General features: G+C 40.4%; 1 protein-coding gene across 1 annotated transcript in view; it reads left to right on the forward strand.

Moving 5' to 3' along the window:
- ntn1a (netrin 1a) overlaps positions 1-21457 on the forward strand; it is a 59083-nt gene that overhangs the window by 33652 nt on the left and 3974 nt on the right. Inside the window, exons 4-6 of the mRNA XM_069697226.1 lie at positions 8651-8800; positions 12093-12146; positions 20073-20147. Of these exons, the coding sequence (XP_069553327.1) occupies positions 8651-8800; positions 12093-12146; positions 20073-20147 (279 nt within the window). The remainder of the gene's footprint in view (positions 1-8650; positions 8801-12092; positions 12147-20072; positions 20148-21457) is intronic.

Below are 21457 nucleotides of genomic sequence, written 5' to 3' on the forward strand. Positions count from 1 at the left end.
ACGGGGCTCATTTCTCTTGGATTTCCCAGAATTCAGTGTTTGGACAGACATATAAATACATAATACACGTGCAAACCACATTTACATATTCTTTTGCTATTAAAAGACCCTTTTATGTGAATACGGGAGTAAACAAACTTACACATTCCTGCTCTTCAAAATTGTATCAAAATGAATGTTGTGGAATATTTAAGACGTGCTACACATTGAATACTTACATACTCAATACCAGCCACTATATTTAGGTCTGATATGAAACTGGTTTAGATGAATTACAGGAAGTGGGGGGAAGCAAGCAGTCTCTACATTCCTGAGCCTGTCTCACCCTCATCTCCCTCTGTCAGCGGAGATGAGTTGGGGCTCTTTTGGGACTGTGGAGGTCGTGGTGGTATGGGGTCGGTCGGGTGTGGGTGTTCCCTCATCGACACTGAGTTATTTGGCTTAGTTTGAGGTGGGGTGAGGGGATGACAGGACAAGCAAAACAAACAGAGCCGAGGTGCGAAGTGATCTGCGTTGCAGGTCAAAGACGAACGAGAAGCACGGGAGATCGGGAGTGAAGAGAAAAGAAGGAAACAAAGCAGAAAGTGAGGATCAGAGGGGTGGCGAGAGAGTGAGAGATGGGAGGGAGGGATGATGGGTGAGAAGAGGAGGAAGACAGGAAGAGGAACACACCCCTACGCAGGTGTGCTCACAACTCACTGCTGGATGAATTGCCTGCCATCATCCCTCACCTTCGCTAATAAGGGTCAAATAAAGAGGTTGAGGAGGAGGAGGAGGAGGAGGAAGAGGTGAGGGTGACTGAAAAGAGAGAGAGTATGTTTTCTCACCTCTCCTATAGCTGCAGGGAAAGATAACAGAAGCCGGGTGCAAACAGACACCGCAGAGTAGTCCTCCATGGACACAACATGTTAAACTGATGTTGGTTTAAATTAAACAAAAAAGAAGCATTTTATTTAAATGATTAATAGAACTGATAAAATATATCTGTCATTAGTACCTCATTTTCACCTTTTCCCTGTGCAGGAAGTACATTTTTTTCTCTGTTCCATGCTTCATGCCGCTGCAACAAAAACATTTATCAAACGCCTGTAAAAAGACATCCCACATGTTTCATTTTGTGTCATTACATTCCTGACATCCAGCAGCCATATTAAGCAAGTTTTCTTCTTCTCTGCATGAACATGAATTAATAACAAAGCTCTCTACAGATGTATGCATTCATTCACCCCCCTCCACTCACTCATGAGCAATATCCCCAAACTGACTCTAGCACCTTCCGTGGCTTTGGGCCCATTCTCCTGTCGGCCAGGAATGCAAACACACATTCATCACGACAGGACGTTGTGTATCATTAACCCCTATCGTCTGCTGTGTCTAGCAGGCAAGCTTATTGTGGAGGTTTACCCTTTTTTTGGGGTTGTTTTTACATCCCTTCTTATGTGTCCATGACTTGATTCTTTCAGCATCTCATAACTCACACTCAGTAACAGAAAAGTTGGAAACCTTCTGGTCCTGCTGTGCATTTCGTCCTGCATCTAAGACAATGTTGCACTTGTAGAGAAAATATACAGTTTACAAATATACAGCAAACAATATATTGAAAACCTCAGCAGCAGCATAAGTGCATAGTAGTTTGTTTTTGTCCTCTTTTATATTCATGTCTGGTCAAAACAATGGATCATATTTAATGCCCTACAAATTAAAGATTATGATTAAACCGGCATATTTCAGATGATTAAAGACTGATTTTGTGACTTTTTTTTATTGATTGCACTGGGGAATTTCTGAAATGAGAGACCCTGAAAACAAGCAGTCAACAATTGGTTAGCCAAAACAGAACAAATCCATTCATGGTTTTGTTTTAGTTGCCCGTCTGAAGCACACAAACCAAATTAAAGCAATAAAATGAGTCATAACCTCAGCTCACCATACGATAAAATGTTTTTACCATGAAGAGAAAACGGCAAAAAAAAGTTCCACTGATGTGGAACTCTGCTCTCATACAACTATGATGACTAATTCAATGTTAGGAAACCTTGGATAAATGAGTCATGAAGTCAAGTCAAAACAGCAAGTCAAAAGCTGTGAAAAATGCACCTGGCATGGACCTCTGACATCAGAAGTGAAGTGATGTATAGTATGTGAGGTTGGCTCTGAATTCTCTGTCTGGGTAAAACCTTTTGCTACTGATTTGGACCCTGAGAGAAACTCAGACGCCTCCTTCATCTTCATCTGTCTCCTTTGTATTAATTCTGTCTCTATTGCAGGCTGGTTTTCTCATATTTTATGACTGCGCTCGTAGCGCTCGCTCTCGTTGAGGAAAAAATACTGCTAGTTCAGTGTTATGTATTGATGTCTCAAATATATAAACAATGTAAGAAATGTCTGTATCAAACTTGGATTAACTGTCAATTAAAATCCCAATTGCATTTCTATCATCTTTAAAGCAGAAACAATTTAATTAGTTAAAAATAAATCATTGTTGTAAGTAATTTTCAAGCAAAATTCCCAAACTTTGTTGGTTCTCAGTTTATCAAATGCAAAACAAAACAACAACAACAACAACAACAACAACAAATCAGCTTCTTTCTTGGGCTCTAAGAGCAATGGAATTGTTATTTTCCCTTTTTTGATATGAAATAAAACCGGATTATAAACAATTCATCGAAAACAAGTGGTTAAGATATTAATTCAACAAGAAAATTGGTACAAGTTGCAGTTCTAGTCATTATTCAGATCATTATTATTGTCATTGTACAACTTAACATCAGCACCGCCACGAGAATTTTAGTGTGATATACTTATTTAATGAAAAAAATAACAACGTGTTAAATGATCTCCATATACCCTGGGTAGGATATCAATTAAATGAAAAGCTCTATAATAATGTTATTGTTATAAGATAATGATAGTCCCATAGGCTCATAGCAGGGGTGCAGTCGTGTCATACACTCATTACATCATAGTTCTCAAACTGGTAAATACTAAATCATCTCACCCACACTGGGGATTTATTTCTCCTTGACTCCTTCATGTTCACTGTTGCCTCTCATCGAACTGAAGATTAAACAGATTTCATCATTGTTTACAAAATTGTCATCTTACCCAAACGGTTTTGTTCAATTTCAGCCATGAAATTTGCCAGAGTTTATGTACCTCCCACCTCTCACAGCCCTCTGTAATTATAAGCAAACACTGTCCAAGTTATACTGAGGTATTCAGTTACATTAAAATAGACTTATAATAAAGGAGCTGCGGTAATTAACCCAAACTGACAAATGATACAAAGTATGAACTTATTCTTTTGCCAATTTTTTTCAGACTATATTTGGAAAGTCACTGATGAAGAATTTAAAGTTGCGCGTCCTCATATTACAAGGTCTCTTTCTCTGTTTGTTAATTAACTTCGTTACGTTACCACTTTGTTTTTTTCCCTGCATCAGACACCTTTAGGTGCTGTCAAAGTCTCTCCCTGCCAAATTCTCCCAGGTTTACCATATCATAATTCAAGATAATTCAATGAAACTCAAACCGCAGAACTAATTTCTGTCCGCTCCTCAAACAGCATGTGCTCTGCACTGAAGTGACGGCAATTAAGAGGTTTAGTTATTTATTGAACTCAGAGAGAGAGCCTTTTGCTGTGTGGCTTTTGGAAAAGAATGAGCGCTGTAGGAGCGCGGGCAGGTCGGGGAGCACAAGAGTTTGCTTTTATATGCGTAATACAATCCTCTCAGAGAGCAGCTCATTTCCATAGGAGGCCATTACGTGTAAAAGAGAGCAGCAGCTTATCCACTGCAGAGTGGGCCCGGCCCGGTGGCTACATTTACACGCCAAAATTTATAGCGTCACCCTTCATTGAAAGAGAGTGTAAACTCAGAATGCTTTTCGGTCAGCTCTTATTTGTATCTTTAACTGTTTTAAACCTCTAAATAAAAGTCTCTGAGTGTATTTGACAGAGAAATCACAGAGTTTAGCTTCATGAGATTGGGAAAACACCATAAGAGGCAGAACTCTGTGTGGTCTTTGAACACCTCTGACATGTAACTGAGATAACAAATGTCACTCTCGGGTGATAAGTCTAACTCAAGTTTAATCAGCTGGTCTGTTATCCCTGTTTGTCACCCTGGTGCTGATTTTTAAAGTCAATCTTATCGTTATTTTACAAGTTAAACATTGGGGATATCCCTAAAGAACTCTGGGTGGCAATCATCAGAGATCCCACGGTACGATATCATCACAGAACTTCACTCATGATAAAATACGTTGTATTATGATACTTAAGTCATGATGTAAAATTATCATGGAACCTAAGTTACGATACAGTTTTATCACGATACGTGGGTTAAGATACAATATTATCATGGTACTTTGGCTACAATACAATATTTTCACGATACACAAGTCATGAAACAATATTATAACGATATTTAAGTCAACATACAATATTATCACTTTACTTAAATCAATCAATCAATATTGCAATTTTACAAATTTGGTGATATGCTGACTATTACAAAAAATACTTTATATTACAATATATGTTTGACTATTCTCACCTGTTGTCAACATCTGTTTTATCTGATAAAATAAAATTTACAGTTTCATCACTTTTATAGTTTTTATTGCAGCAAAATTGGATTGGGAAGCAAACAGACTGACCAAGAAAAACAAGAAACCTCTAATAAATGTTGTATGCACCTGAGTAATGTAGTTACTTGAACAATAAAATATTGAACTTGGCATCCATGTATGGATACAATATTACCACACAAAACATTGCCAAAATATTACCACTAATAAGAACCCATCTTGATGTGAAGTACTGAACAATAGTGATGACTACACGAGAGGTTGATGCCAAATAATGAGATCTGCTCTTGATTAGTCCTCCTCAGAGGATCATCTAATAACATGCAGGTTGGAGTTGACTCTGTGACTGATGGATTGAATTCAAGCCTTCACAGCCTTCAATTTAAACATCAACCATCATATAATTATATCGGTCAGTCGGATGATGAGAAGCATATTTTGCATACAAAGGACAATTAGGCATTGATTGAGGGATGGTCTGTTTCAATCAGAATAGCATGCTAAAAACATCCTTCCCTCTCCTCAGCATATGTCTTCGATTGTTTTTTTTTTTCTTCTTTTATTGACCACACATTAACTGTTTTCTGCTTGGGAGTTGAAAAATATTGCTTTTCATGACTTCACTTTCAGCTTTGTATTTTCAGAGGTTGTTCTGATAAAGGCATGTTTTCAATTAGAAGAACACACGTGCGGCGTCGTACATTAAGCGTCATTCACAGTATAAGTTCTCGTCCAACATTTTAGCCGCTCTCGGTGGCCAAAACATGACTCGTTGGGCCACTACAGCCGGTTATTGTGATCAATAAAACAGTAAACAACACGAGAAGCAAGACACACCCACTTAGGTAAACATGTCATTTAGAAAAGCTGTTTATGTATCGTACAACAGCCCAATAACACACGTCTTTTTTTGCGCTCCAAAGATACTTGTGAAGGAGCAGAAACCTAATTATAATAGAACACAGACTCGCGTAGCTTGGCTTTACTCCAGGGCCAACAAATTATTCTTACTGGCACAGTACGCACAAATGGGGGAGTGGAGTTCAGACTTCAAACGCCAGCTTTATAGTAAATGATAGGCATAGTTAAAAATTCTCACATTGTGCAATCTCAGAATCAGGCCTGACTGCCTGCCTTTGAAATAGTCTCCGTCCCTCCCCATTAACCAAGAACATTTTTCATTCTTTTGCATGAAAAAGCTTATTTCAGTGTCAGGACTTCTGTCTTCATCTGGACACTTGACACTAATACACCACTACTCCCTTAGATGGCTGTTTTTGTTATTAGAATAAAGACCACAGGTTCCCTTAAATACACGAATGCCTGCTTCTTATCATGAACGTCTCTCAGTTTTCTTTGCTGGAAGTGTTGAGGCTTAAAGGGCCTCTTGCTCTCTGGTCCCCGTATCTCCCTGAGCCATCTGGAGTAGCCATGAAGCAGAGCACACAGCCACTTAACTGTTTAAGTGGACACACACTTAAAGCAGAAAGTCTCTCTCACACCCCTGGAGTAAGTTTAGTCAACAGGTGGGTCATCCAGCCCAAGAGTCGACCAATTTGTCATCTGACAGGACAGCGAGTCAGTCAGCTTTCAAGTCGATGAGGAGGACCAAATGTGGAGGAGGAGGAGGAGGCTGACTGTTTCCCACCTGTGCACCATGTGCTGTGCACCTTGATTTACTGGCAAGCTTGAGGCTCTGAGCTGTGGTTACGGGCACATGCTCTTAAAAACATAACCTGAGCTCTCTGAAGCTCCAACCAGAAACTCTCCTTGCCCTCGTGTGAGTCAAACTCCTCTGACATACTCTGAAATTTACAGTCCTGAAGACGTGCTTGACTGGCCTCCACGCTGTTTATTGGGCTTCCTGAGACTGTGTGTGTGTGTGTGTGTGTGTGTGTGTGTGTGTGTGTGTGTGTGTGTGTGTGTGTGTGTGTGTGTGTGTGTGCGTGCGTGCGTGCGTGTGTGTGTGTGTGTGTGTGTGTGTGTGTGTGTGTGTGTGTGTGTGTGTGTGTGTGTGTGTGTGTGTGTGTGTGTGCGTGCGTGCGTGCATGCGTGTGTGTGATGTTCCTCCAATTGAGCACAACTAAGCAATGAAAGCGGGGACAGATAGGTCTGATAAAGGAACTAATAGGTGTACACACTTTTAGGGAGGCCTTCTGAGTCTGATAAGAAGGGAGCGAGCAGCACAAATACTCACACACACACACAAAGGACAGATAAGAGCAGCAACAGAAGCTGAAACACAGGAAACAGGCAATAGAGATAAAAGAAAGTGTGACAGAGAGGAGTGAGGAGGCGGGCCTGCTTGAACACAGACCCTCCCCTTCAAAATGATGGACTTCAGGAGGAGGATAGAGTTGTCTCGTAGCACCTCACTTGTCAGAATATCTTACAAAACAACAACTATGTTTTTTCCAGGACTCAGAGGTCAATCGTAAGGAGAACAGATACTGTATCACATTACTACTTTCCAGCAGTCTTTTCCCCATGGCCCTTTGTAATGTGGATCCCCCCAAAAGCTAGTCTGTTATACAGCTTGATTGAATAACAACCGTATCACCGCTCTAGGTCAAAGTAAAGAGCAAGAACGCACCAATCCAACTGACCGTTCAGGTCTCTTCAGTTCAATTTAATTCACACAGAAACAATCTCACAACATCTGCTCCTTGCAGTCAGATTACACAATTTATTCCCTCTACATATAGTAGAAACCTGTGATTTTGATTGTATGCATAAGCTTTTCTATTAATTTAGATTTTTTTTTTATATCAAAGACTAATTCAAAGGAATGAAATGAGCACATTTGTTTGAAGCTGTAATTTTTTACGTGGGCTGAGCAGTCTGTGTGGTTAAAAACCCAAAAAGGCCAAACCACTCAATACCCCTTCAAATCTCAAAGTACATTAATTCAGCTGCGCCTTTGAAGGTTTTCAGTGACAAGTGACACAACGCAGAAAAAAATATCTTGAGGGAGGGGCAGTGAATGAGCAGAGCTGGCTGAAAGTTAGCATCACACGTTTTCCCAGAAATAAACAGAAAATATAACAGTGCAGGGTGAAGGACATAGTAGTAAGAGGTTGGGGACAAATAGCGTTTTCGGCTTTGTAGGTGTTACAAGTAAAATAGGTGAAAATGGTGATAGATTGCAGGTCTGTTCTGGTCTGGATTAGACTGTCAGGGTTTACAGTAAAGCCTGTGTGGAAGACTATAAACTCAACCTCTTCTTCTCACTAGAGTTATGACTATTTACACTCAAAAATAGATGAAAAGAAACAACCGAGACAAGTATTATTCAACACGGATTTCAAACCTGACGGGTTTGGCCGTGAAATAAATTAAGGGTTTGGAAGAGGGTGAACAATTGGAAAATGATTACATTCCTGAAGCATATGTGTTTGATAGACCCCCCAGTTTGGGGAGGAAGTGTGACAGACGTTTTGGGCTTACGTTCAAAGCCTGACATTAATCAGAAACAGGCAATTAGGATTATCCTCCATTATTTTTTCATTTGGTAAACATGCTCAACCATTTCTCTTCACCTCGCACATTCAGCTGCAGTCCCCGCGTAAGTGCCAAAGCCCAACAGCCACACTCACATGGAGAGACACTCAAGAGTTTCTCACACTTTTATGATTGAAGATGATGCTGGCAGTGTGTTGTGGGGGCTTTTATATGATGGCTGCAACAACATGTTAAGAAATGTCTGTAGACTTGGAGGATGTGTTGCTCCTTCAGCCATGATTCCACACTCACCTCAAAATGAGTGTTGGTCGATTGTTGTGTTGGACCTGAGTAAGTTCTGTCTCCCTGTGCACGCCTCCACCTGCCTCTCACCACTCTATTATTGTTGCCACACTGCTGCTGTGTACCCACCTGCACTCTCTATAGATAGTATATGTTTGTATGTGTGTGTGTGTGTGTGTGTGTGTGTGTGTGTGTGTGTGTGTGTGTGTGTGTGTGTGTGTGTGTGTGTGTGTGTGTGTGTGTGTGTGTGTGTGTGTGTGTGTGTGTGTGTGTGACCACTCACTGTGCCTCTCTTTCTTCCTCTGTTTCCTCACAGCATGTGATTGCCATCCCGTGGGTGCTGCTGGCAAAACCTGTAACCAAACCACAGGACAATGTCCCTGTAAAGACGGCGTGACTGGTATCACGTGCAACCGCTGTGCTAAAGGCTACCAGCAGAGCCGCTCGCCTATTGCCCCCTGCATAAGTACGTGGAACCAGTCTTTACCATATCTGACTTACCTTCGCAAAATGGCCTCAAGTCTGTTGCACACCTTTGAGAGACAGGGGCACATCAGAAACTGTAACCTGTGATGATACAAATATGTACTTATTCAAAACAAGACAAACATACTGTATTCTACAAACCCACCAGTCACTCTTAAGAGCAGACAGTGCTACAAATCGCCTCATCCTTTTTCTTCAGACAAGTGCTTAGTGTCTTAGTTTTCTGAGCAGTAAATCTGCTAGCTTAAATAAACACACCATTAAACTGAACCTCAAGGTTATGGCAACGTAGCCTTCCCGCCTCATTGGTCTCCATAAATCTGAGTAAAAAACCCAAAGCTGCTAACACCGGCATCTCCAAGTCCGAAAGTGTCTTGGATAAAAGAAAGATTAGTGTTGAATTATGAAAATAGTCTCAGTATGCATTAACTGTTTAGAAGCCAAAATATGGCCCTGTATTATAGACAAGATTATTTAAAAAAAATTAAAACCGCCTCAGGAAAGACATGAATTTAAAGCCCGACATCTTACAATATTATATTATAGACTTTAACATGCTCTTTTGTGAAAAAGACACATTTTGATTTATTTGCTTTGACCACAGTAGGATAATACCATACCAGGAATTTAATTCTTATGAGGAAAAGGTCTGCGGCTTAGGTCGAACTAAAGACATAAATTAAATCTGTTTCAGGTAAACCAGGATTTCTGTGAAGATTAAGTCAGAGCTGAGGTGTCAAACATGAAGCGGCCCTTGTAATATAAAAATATAGTTCCTGATTCCTATGTAATCCCTAACATCCCTCTGTTAGAATTACAATAGTGCTAACCATTTTACTACCTTTTTCATTTTAATACAGGCATATCATAGCTCTGAGTTTGTGTTTACTTTCCAGAGTTGTCTGGCATTATTCTTTATAAGTCAATTATAAGAACCAGGTTCAATTATATTGGCTTACATGGCAGCTGAATTTAGATTTTAAGGTTGCTGATCAAGAGTAAAGTAACCTCTGGGCTTCAGACACCAGTTGTTGTTTTTTTGGCAGCAATTGTTTTTTTGCCATTATAAAGTCATCACAAGTTAACAACAGGTGTGTACACCTGTTCACAGATTCTAATTCATGCTCGATAGTCATAAATGTAGAAAGAAGGAGGCAGATTTCTTCAGTCCCAGCTGAGAAAATCTGATTAACCTCGATCAAAAGATTAGATTCTTTCTTTGCTTCCTCACTCACAAACTCTTCACTTTTGCACAGCTGCAACCACCACTGCTGCACACCTCTTCCTCCGGTGTGTCGACCTCTTTCTTTGCATGTGTCTTTGATACATCTCTGTGGTTTTGCCTTTTGTCCTCGTGTTCCTCCCGGCTGCTCCTGTACAAACTTTTTGATGAGCCCCTTCTCTCCCTCTTGTCCACAATAATAATAATAAAAAAAGGCATTATCCGTGTATTATATCTTCTGTTGCCATCCTGCTCCTTTGGAGATAAGAGGGCTGTTCTCCATGCATGGTTTACCTGAGTGTCAACTTCCTACCCACTTGTGACTACAGCAGAGTTTGAAGGAGGGCTGAGAGAATCAAGTCTTTGGACGTCCAAACTGCCAACAGCTCTGTTGTAGTTCAGCACTGCAGCAGGATACAAGGGAGGAGGATGAACCAGAGAAATGGTAGCTCAATAGTGAGAGACTGCTTGAAAAGTATTAACAACATTTGTTATGAATCTAAATACTTATGAACAAAAGTTTTGGAGGTTTGAATTAAAGATCATTGACACTTATTAGAGCCCAGCCAATACTGGATTTTTGGGGTTGATACCAATATTAGCGAGTAAAAAAAATTTGTATATCAGTATGTCAGCCAGTATTGTTTATATAATAAATATATACAGAATACATAATATGTATATAAAAAAAATGTTTTGCAAGGACACCTCAAATATGGTTATTAAACACTTTTGACACTAGTGACAAATATATCTAAGTTAATGGAGGCAGGATAGTTTGACATTAGTGTACTGAAAATTCCCCGGGAATTTTCTGATTTTTAAAATAATTATAATAATTTTACGCAACTATACAAGAAAAACCTCAAACAGAGCAATATCTAATAGACTTAAGCATTTTTCCCTGCATTATGATCTGTAAAAAAAACACATATTGGTGCATCTCGGACAACATATAAACAGATACCAACATATTTGTGACAGGCCAGTATTAACCAATAAAACTGTTTGGCTGATATATCAGTCAGGCTCTAAATCATGTAACAAGAGGATCCAACTGGGAGCCTTAATGGTGGTGAAGAAGCTCGCAGGTAAATGATGGAATAATTTTACAGTATGATTCAATTTGACAGAATACAACAGAGATATGAAACAAAGTTTGGACAAAGAGAAGGCAAGGAAGGACACACAACAAAGGTCTCCACCGCAGACACATTACATCTAAGCAGACATGTTTAACAGAGCTTGAGGGATGTAACCTTGTCCAAAGTGAGCTTGAACTTGTTTTGGTGGTGACACACTGAAAGCATCAGTTCAGCCCTATTCTCAGAAGCGTCACCTTCGTCTTTCCACTGGAGTTTTCAGGCCTGTTACTGATCAGTTATGGTTATGTATAAAATGTATGAGTGAGGAGTTTTGACAGTGTCTGAGGAAGAAGCTTGTATATTTATGAATGAAGATTAGTGGGTACATTTGAACAGTAGATGAATTAAAGTGGAAATTTCAGTGGAAAACATTTTCCTTTTTAAATTTTCCATAAGCTTGAAATGCATATTGTTGTACCTTGACACCCTGATTATACAAATGATTGCAATGACTTTCCAAGACTTTCTCGACATGTCATACGCGCACAAAATTTGGGAAGAGACACGGAACAATATGCAACAAGGGTCCCTAATCAGACTTCAGATCCTGGATTACTAAAACACAATTCAATTTCATCAGTATTTCATCATTCATAGTGTGAGTGAGGAAAGAAAAAATGAGTCGGTGCTCCCCAGCAAGAAGATATTTAGTAAATGTGCAACCTAACATCGTTGAAATTAAGCATGAACACTAAAATCTTGTCTGTTGAAAAACTAAATCTTTGAGGATTTTATGATTTTAATTTCTTTGAAATGTTTAAATTTCTCCTTCCCCATTAAACTTTCACATTTAAATAATGTACCAACATGCATGCATACAAAGACAAAACATACACACTGTTAGATGCACATATTTATAAAACTGATCTGTTTTTGTGTCAATGTCATGTTTTCTCTGGGAGTAGAGATTCCAGTTGCACCTCCTACAACTCCAGCCAGCAGCACAGAGGAGCCATCAGGTGAGTACCGCTCAGAGTCAAACATCTATTCATCTATATTCTGCTACACATCTATATAAACAGATACGTCCTTGAGGGAAAGATGTGCAGAGAGTTGTGGAAGCAAGAATAAACCGATGTAGGATTTTTCCCACCTCATCCCAATATTTTTCCACAAGTGTAAAAACAGACTGCAGAATAAATTGGATCCCACTTGCCTTCCCCCTCCTTATTAGGGGTTCATGAATATTAAATCCATTAGCAGCAACCCTGGGATGTGCCTCCTTTAATCTCTCACACTTTCACAATTAATCAGTCTAACTGCGGCACAGTGGGGTGTTGGTCTGGTGTACAGCACTGGGGCCTGGCAGTTTGTTTGATTTGATGGTATTTCATCTCTCCAAACTCCCTCTTTCCCAGTCTCTCCTTTCTGATGCAGCGACGTAAGTGAAGGGCTGATTGAGGGAACTAGTTTGTGTAATTTAGGGAAAGATTCAATAATGCTTCTTTCATTCATTCACCAGATGATTCCTGTTTGAAATTATAGTGTAACATTGTGGATTTTACTGTATGATCTTTGAGGCGGCTACATGAGAACAGGATTTGTTGTGGTATATCAAATACTAGATCTACGGTACAGCTAGAGTAGACAATAATACATCAAAATGTATATAACTATATTTTGATAGAATGGGATGAGTGATGGTAAATGTAAGTAAAATAAGGATAAATTTGTTTAATGCAGTTTTACCTTTTAGAGATTCTGGACTTCTGGAGTGCATGTGAGCTTATTAATTGGTGTAATTTCTGTTATATGTTTGTGGTTGAAGTAGATTTTCAGTTGAATTATATGGGATTTAGAGTTGTGCATTTTTTTGCTGGTATACTTTAGACTTTAGACTTTATTAATCCCACAGTGGGGAAATTTAGTCGTATGTTGTATGAAGCAGCCCTACCTGTACAAATCCTGCCAGAATATGTTGGTGGAAAAAATGTGGTCATCTAGCTTGTACTATGTTTCTTCCAACTCCCCCATGAAGTTGCAGGAGGTCCGCTGTATATACATTTGTTTAAGTGAGTGTGTAAGAGTCTCCTGCAGCTGTTACTGGGCCATCTGAGGTCCCAAATGGTCCCTGCGCAGCTTCGATTGACAGCATAGTCAGGATATTGCTGGTCGCCAACCCTCCTCCACCTCTTTTCTTTTTCTCTTTCAGTCTCTTTTCAGTCTCTTCCACCTCCTTGGTCTCCCTCTGTTTCACACTTTGTCTTCACATAACACTGTGGGTGGTGCAGAGCAAGAATATCTGGAGGCTTTCTGGGCCCCCGTGTCAGGAATCTGTCTACTTTTAGGGTGAAGGGAATTTCCCTATGAGGGATCACAAAGCGAAGCCAGAATTGTACTTTGATAAACATATTATTTTGATCAACTTGAATACTGCAGTGCTTATCAGAATACATGGAAAAGTAGAACAAAAAAGTGCATATTTTTCATGGACTTTTTTTGTTGTTGTTTTGTTATATGTATTCTCTGGCTCTTGTGTTTGCCTGCACTGCAATCTGGTGTAGAGCTAAAAATCGATTTTATGTGGTCCCATTGAGCAAACTGTGTCATTGAACTCATGTAGACACAACTGAATGAGAATTTGATTTGGACTATGATGCCACAGGTGATTTAATCATGTCTGAGAGCTCTGGGAATTCCCTCTCCTATGTGTAATGGACATGTGTCTGTTCAGCCCAGGGGCTGAAATCAAGCAGACTGTGAGGAGCAGCACCTTGATGGACACCCTGCGTTGGTCATGCAGAGTCATAGCCGAGGGTCCTGCTGGCCCACCGTGGCTTGAGGCCCAGAGGATGCATACTTTACCCTCTGAGCCTCCTCAGAAGGTCGTACAACAAATGCTCCTCTGCTCTGCCTGGAATAATATCACTTAGTTTGTGATTGCAAACAGATATTACATTACATTACATTTCATTTAGCTGACGCTTTTATCCAAAGCGACTTACAATAAGATATGGCACGTGTGCTGTGTTGAATGATTTTTGATACTTACAATAAATGCTATTATTGTATCACAGTTTTTAGTAATAGAATGAGGACTATCTCAGCTTTTAAACATTTTCTGAAAGGCATGATAACTTTACACAAAAGGAAAGTACACAACATAACAATAAAGGATTTTAGTAGTCAATAATAGATTGTAATTATGTGCATATCATTTAATATGGAAACTTTTATGATAGAAGAAAAATAAAGAAAGAAAACTGCAATAATTTTAGAAAAGGGGGAAATAAAAGGAAAGAAGGTTGAGCAAGTATGAAAAGTAAAGGATGGAGAAAAAACAAGACAAAGAAATCAGAAAACCACAAAAGGAACAATAATATGAAGGAAAAGCAAAATACAAGGTCAATTAAAGAGGAGTAGGAAGCAGTGTTGGCGGAAACTGAAAAAAAAATGACACAAATTTGAGGAGAAAATTCATTAAGAAATAAATGTTAAAAAAATAGAAAATGTGTGTGTGAGACTTGGGTGTTGGGCTGACAGCTGTGAGGCAGGTGTCTCGTTGCGCCTCACTTGAAGGAGGGGAGAGGAGAGGGTTTTGGTGGAGGGGGTGAATGGAGTGTATGAGGGAAGATGGAGTGGATATTAATTTGTCTCCTGGAGCAGGGCTCGCTCCCCCTTTTCGACCACACGGAGGGCCTGGAATGCATGGAGAATACCTCCGATGGTGTGGCGCAGACAAAACACACATTGTGCTGCTAGGTCATGGATGGTGTGAGTCGCCACTCCCACGGGTCACGACAGAGACGTCTGCACAGCAACGAAATGTGGAGGAGATTAACTGCTGATGACCTGTGATGGCCGTGCTTGCCTGTCAGAATACACAGGATTGCGAAAGGAACTGATGATGATGAGTGGAAAGAGAATTGGAGTGACGATGATGATGCTCATACGGATAACAGTCCTATGTGTGTGGTTGGGTGTTGGTTGAGGCTGGAAGTGATCAGAATCTGTGGCGGACCCCTCCTCAGATTTTTTGGACATGAGTCTTGCTTTACACGCCCTGTTTAGTACTCACCGCGCTCTACAGTCATGTCAACATGGGATCTTATTACACCACTTATTACATGTTTTGCATTAAGCAGGGCCAAAAATAGAAGAGCGCAGTATCAAATTGTCATTATCAATATAAAACCTTTGCATGTAATTAACTTTTTTCTGCTCAAAATCCTTCGTAATGACACAGTATCCTTGGCAGAGTTAATCCCTCTCTGTGTGTCTAAGCTTTGGGTGATAAGCAACAGAGGTCCCAGATGACTCATCTGAAACTCATCGGTTACAGTGATGGAGCTCGTCAGAACTGATTGCACGCCACCCAAAAGTAAAATCTCAAATCAGGTCAAGGACTCAAAGCCTCTTCACCGCTTGTTGCCGGCTGAAAACAAACCATCTTTTACTCACTGACAATACAATGAGAGAAGAAGTGGGAGGGGCCTCCTTATCTTTCTCTCCTCCTTTCTCTCTCTCTCTCTCTGTCTTTGCTGGACAGAATCCAAACTCACAGCTCTGATGGGAGCAGAGCAGTGGAGAACAGTGCAGGGCAGCACACTAGGCTCTATAATCTAATTACATGCTTTATTTGCTACAATTTGTTTCTCAATCAGTCTGGTTGAAGGAGAAAGCCCTCCTCCTTAGGCCATCATCATTTACACCTCCCTGTCTGACTGCTCTGGTCCCTCGAATACTGCCCTGCCTCCATGGTCACAGGCACCCTGAATACTTTGTACCTACATATATCCAGAGTTTGTCTGTTCTGTTTAGTGGTGGGGGCTATTTTGAAATTTGGACCTTCAACACCTTTTCATAGTTTTTAAATCAACTGTAATTATTAGTAGGGGTGTTGGACTGCAAAAATTACTATAACGGGCATTTTTTTCTCACTGTACCATACTGTACATACAGTCACACTCTAAATATGGCCCAATTAACAACCCAACATGACGTCACTCCTGGGTTCGTGAACCACCATTTCCGAAGCCTCGAGTTCTGCATCCTAGCTGTCGCCATCTTGTTTTTTTTAGAGCCAGAAGTGACTGGGAGGACCGGAGTTGTGAATCTGAATTCGAGGACACTGGACCTTATGCCCCGCCCACCAGTACTGGCATGTCACTCAAAGCATACAAACCACCATAACTCTCTTTGAGCCCTATTATCTAATTAATCATAAAATTATTTTCAGAAGAACTACCAGAACACTGATCAGAAGGAGTGAATTTACCGACAGGCACCATTATGACTTGTGAAAATGTTTTTATTGACTTTGTATTTCATAAGGGAAGCTAGCACTTTTTGAATGGGAGTGTATTGGAACCAGTCCCTAGTGGCCCTCAGTGGTGTTGCACTTCTCGGGTATTCTCATCAGAGATTACGTCCATTTTAAGAGGTAACAATTTACATGTTTCTGGAGGTTTTCTAAATGGGTACGGAAATACTTTTTAAAATTTTATCCATAGAGGTAAGGTTGTTCATTTTGGCTTACAGTTTTAGAGCTGTTGCTGACTTAATTTGGGGGCTTTTTCAGGCAAAAAAAAAAAAAAGCCTAGTGTTTAATGGGTTGATACTGTTTGCTCAACCTAACGCAGGTGTTGGTGTTGCTCCTGTCTGCGACACTGTGATTTATTGTCTCAGACTTATAGAACTGTGCAGTACTGTATTCTGTCTTGAAGCAGCTTTAATTAAAACGATTAGCTTAAAGGGCTGTACAGTACTTTGATAGAAGAGGCAGAGGTCCACCTCTCAGTTACACACTTCTCAGTGCTCTGAAAGGCAGGAAACAAAGCGCTGTAGTAACTACATCTACTCAGAACACCCAAAGCACATTTTAGCTCAGTATTACAGGACTGCTTCCACTTCTCCTGCTTGTAACGCTCGCACAAAGGGAACATTTGTCCTCACCGTAGGGGACTGCCTGGCCCTAAATGGGGATCTCGGGGTGCTCTCAGCGGGGCCTGGAGCTGTGTCTCAGGGGTACACTAATGGGGAACGAAAGGCTATCAAAGGGAAGTATCATGATGCATCAAGGGGGGGTTATGAGAAAACAAAGCTTCCTTTCCACTGCCTCCCCTTCGATCATTTACATGGTAATAAGGAGCAGCTCTCATATAGACTCCTCTGTTTCATTTACTTTGCCTATTTTTGTTACTCTCTCTATTTACTACCACCAGCACCAGCTTTGTGCCCTTCCTAACCAGTTTGTGACGCTCACAGCTTTGAGTTTTTTTTTTTGCTGATTTGGGGGTTTTACTCAAAATCTTGGACCTCCTCTTCTTCTTGTTCCTCTTCCCACCCCCCTGTTAAATTTCACTCTTGTCTTCTTTTTTTTTTGTCAACCTCTCCACCCTGTCGCTCTCTACCAGTATCCATTCTCCCGCCTCCTTCCCTTTTTTTGGGTGCATTTTTTCTTGTCGTGGTGTTCCCCGGGCAACCTCTTTCAAATCGAGTATAAAGGAAAGTAAAGGCATGGAGCAAAGATCTGGTCACATCAGTGATGTTTGTTCATATTCAGGCTGCCCGATCCTTCTTCTACTGCCCCATCACTCTCCGACACTACAACTCGCTGTCCATCCATCACTTTGTCTTCTTTTCTTTTACTACACTCATTACAACTCGCAGAACAGAATGGTAAACCGAATAAGTACTGTGGATAAAAAATTTTGGCAGATGGGAAAGAGCTTAAGTAGCAGTTTTTTTTTGTTGCCATTATTGCCTAACATTACATTATTTTGGCCCTCACTGTGAACGGATGGCAGTGTGACAGCATGAGGCAATCACTGAAGCTGTGTAGTTTCTGGATTGCTTGGTCCAGCAAAGTTGAAGGTCGCATAATTAAACTACTGCCTCTTTTATCTTTTAGTATTCTACCATATACTGATGGCAAACACATTTCCTCACAGATCTAGTTTTATATGAAGCAAAGTTAGTTACAATCTGCTATGGATGTGTACAAAAAAGGCCATTCTAATGATTAAACAGTGAGTGATGATATGGTGTGGAGGAGATGTTTCCTTAAACGTGTCACTGATGTCAACATGTTCTTAATTTGGAGAACTTGCACAACTTATGTATTTGCATATCTTTAGTATGGACCTTTGTTTCAGTGCAAATATATTGCTTACAGTATAAGGCTCATCTTTTCATTATTTTTGAACCAGGCTACACACTCAAATGCTCCCATACACACATTTTATTTGACGTTGCTTTCCTTAACAAAAATCTTCTTAAACTCCCAAATTTTCTCTCTTGAGTTTGTTATACAAATGATATGTCAACCTGAAATTAACATTATGTACTCACGTACTCAGCTTCCTCATACATGCAGGACTGTGTGTCTGAGAGCTTCGTCACAGCAGAGAGCTGAGAGGCAATTTGAGTGACCCCTCTGCCTGCGTGAGGTATTTATTTGTTCGTGGCTCCAGAGTTGACGCACCCCCAAAAAGGGTCCTCTGCCAAACACTTCATGGATGGCTAATTTTCCCTTCCTGACCTCCTTTTGTGTGGCATTGACCCCCTTCACCCCCCCCCCACACACACACATCCAACCTTCTACTCCCTCAAATAGCTGCCAACCCTGAGCCCCCCCGCCCTCTCCCCTCCACCCACCACCACCACCCCCGTCCACACTGCAATAACTGCAAAAGCTTGACATGGTCCTCAGTGGGGCCTTGAAGTGATCCCGGGGTTATTTTTTTCAGGAGGTCGGGGGCTGAGGTGACAAGCGAGGTGAGATTTGGACAGAGGAGGGGGTTGAAGTGGGTGTGGGGTGGTCTGCATGGGCCTCACTCATTCCAACAGTCTGACAGCGGGTGAGTGGGTAGATGGCAGCGGTAATTTGTATTCCTCCAAAACCGCTGCTGGTACCATCAGCTGCATTCACAAGACCATCACGCCTGGTGAGGTTGCAGAGATGGTTGGATGGTAGAGTGCTTCCACCGCAACCAACACACACACAAGACTAATTATTCCAGCAGCGGCGCAGCACCAGGCACATCACACAACACAGTAAAACCAGAAAGATGTGTGTCAACCAGTCCGCCAAGGAAGTTATTGTTTTAAGGAAACCTTTCTTCCTCACAGGCCCAAAAGACAGATGTCTGTTTTTGCTATTTTGTTTTTCTTTCCTGCTCTCTTTTTTTTCTTTTTAACTCTGCCTTGTAATGAAGAAAAACACCCAGACAGAAGTCTGGCTCTGTCCCAAAAATATACAACAAAACATTTTCACAGTGACGCTAAAGCAGCTACTTGAATTATGAATTTGATTGCTGCTTTAAAATGAGTTAAATTCTTCCATAAAGAAAATCAAGTTAATTGTAGATTTAGGTTAATAGTACTGTCACAATTTAAAACAATAATACAGTAATTTAAATACATTTAGATTAAAATTACAGCTCAAATATATATTTTATATTTTACCCAATTCGCTGACATTAAATGTTTGAAAACAATTGTTTCTAAAGTGTATCACAATAACTGTAATTGTAAACATTTTTATAATAAAGTATAAAAAAATTGTTGATATTAACTAATCAATTTTAACAAATTGTTGGTGCATGAGAAATTATTTGTAAATTTTTTTAGTAGAAATAAAAATTATATTTAGCTTTTATTAATTTGTATTTTTAGGATTTCATTGAGAAAACGTTTTATGATTTGTATAAAAAATACTACATTTTTAGAGTTTTGTTCCATGTTCTGAAATCACTTCATTTTAGAATGTTAATATTCCCCCAACAATGAATTTCCTGACAAATGCTAACATTTTAAATTCATAAAACCATTTCTATACAAAAAGAAAGAAAAAAAAATTCGAATATTACTATAAAATTACCAAATTGTTGTTTTCTCCCTACAGCCTCATAACTGTATCTTCTCCCATCTTATTCTTGCAGACTGCGACTCTTACTGCAAAGCATCTAAAGGCAAACTGAAAATCAACATGAAGAAGTACTGCAAGAAAGATTACGGTGAGTCAACAGATGACACATGCAGCCCATTTTATGAGTCAGATTAATGTTTTTTTTTTTTTTTTTTTTTTAGGAAAAGCTGAAAAACATGTGGTCTGATGGCAGAAATTCAATTTACTTTACTCATTCAGTTGGCTCTGGATTATAAACTGGTTTGTCAATCTACGGGGACATGTATTGTTCAGTGGACTTTTTGGGAACATTAGATTCAGTGTGGACATTTTCTTCCAATACGTATTCAGTGAAAAAAACATTAAACATCCTAATCATATACATCTCAGCCCGGCACGTTGCTGAGGAATTGCTACAGTTTAAAGGGGAGGCATTTTACTGATGTCTTACTCCAACTGTCTGAGCAAAGAGACAAAGAATCAAAGACAAGCAAACAGATCTTCAAAGGGGAAGACAGAAGCTGCTACAGAAGGACAGAAAGGGAGCTTGACAGAAAGGGCAGGATATAGAATAAGGCAGATAGTGTGTTTGTTTGTGAGTGTGTGTGGGAAGGGTTATCTCTGAGCGGGCATTTAAGACGTGAGCGGATAAGGAAAAGGCTGCGTGACAGACAGTGGTTGCTCTCTGAGAGATCCTCATTAAGGCAGCCCACTTCCCCCACCGTCATTGCGTTTTCTCGCTGCATTCCTGTGACCATCCGTCTGCCACGCCATTCAAGGTGTGGATAAGACGTATGACCTCTCCCCTCTTCCCGTCCCTCTGTCCCCTCCCCTGATTGAAGTCAGGCTGCCGAACTGCTCAACCAAGCAGCGGTATCCTGCAGCATACTTCGGCAGCTTGACGGACAGGCCCGGGCTTTGTTCTGCGGGGATTTGGAGGAGTTAGGGGGTCAGCTTATACACACCTCCTCTTCCACCAATGCCTACCTTGCTGCTGGTGTCGTGAGAAAAGATTTTTTTCTGAAATGTGTTCCAGTCCATGTGTGCATGTGTCACCTACAGGGTTACTAAATTAAGTTTAGTCAGAAAGCAGCTAGTGGTAAAAAAAAATTGTCTAAATCAGGCTCCAATTTGTATCTGAAATCTAGATGAAATTTTTGTATTTAATTTAAATAGCATATACGTCAGCAGCTATGTCTTAATCCTCAATGATAAGAGCAGGCAAGATCCGTTTGAGGGTGGAGAGGTGTGTAAAAGGAGGCATCAGGAAATACTGCTGGAAAAACCATCACTCAACACAATACTGAGTACCCTCATGTATGTACACCTCCCAGTATAACCAAGTGAAGTCAGGAGAGCCTCCGAACTGATTTGGGATGTGTTGTGTGTGAAGTGAAGGAGATCTGCTGGTACTGATGG

This window comes from Brachyistius frenatus, unplaced genomic scaffold (genome assembly GCF_029030835.1).
Source record: "Brachyistius frenatus isolate BFR_SWC_R1_liver_20210118 unplaced genomic scaffold, ASM2903083v1 Contig_23, whole genome shotgun sequence".
Lineage (NCBI taxonomy): Eukaryota > Metazoa > Chordata > Actinopteri > Embiotocidae > Brachyistius > Brachyistius frenatus.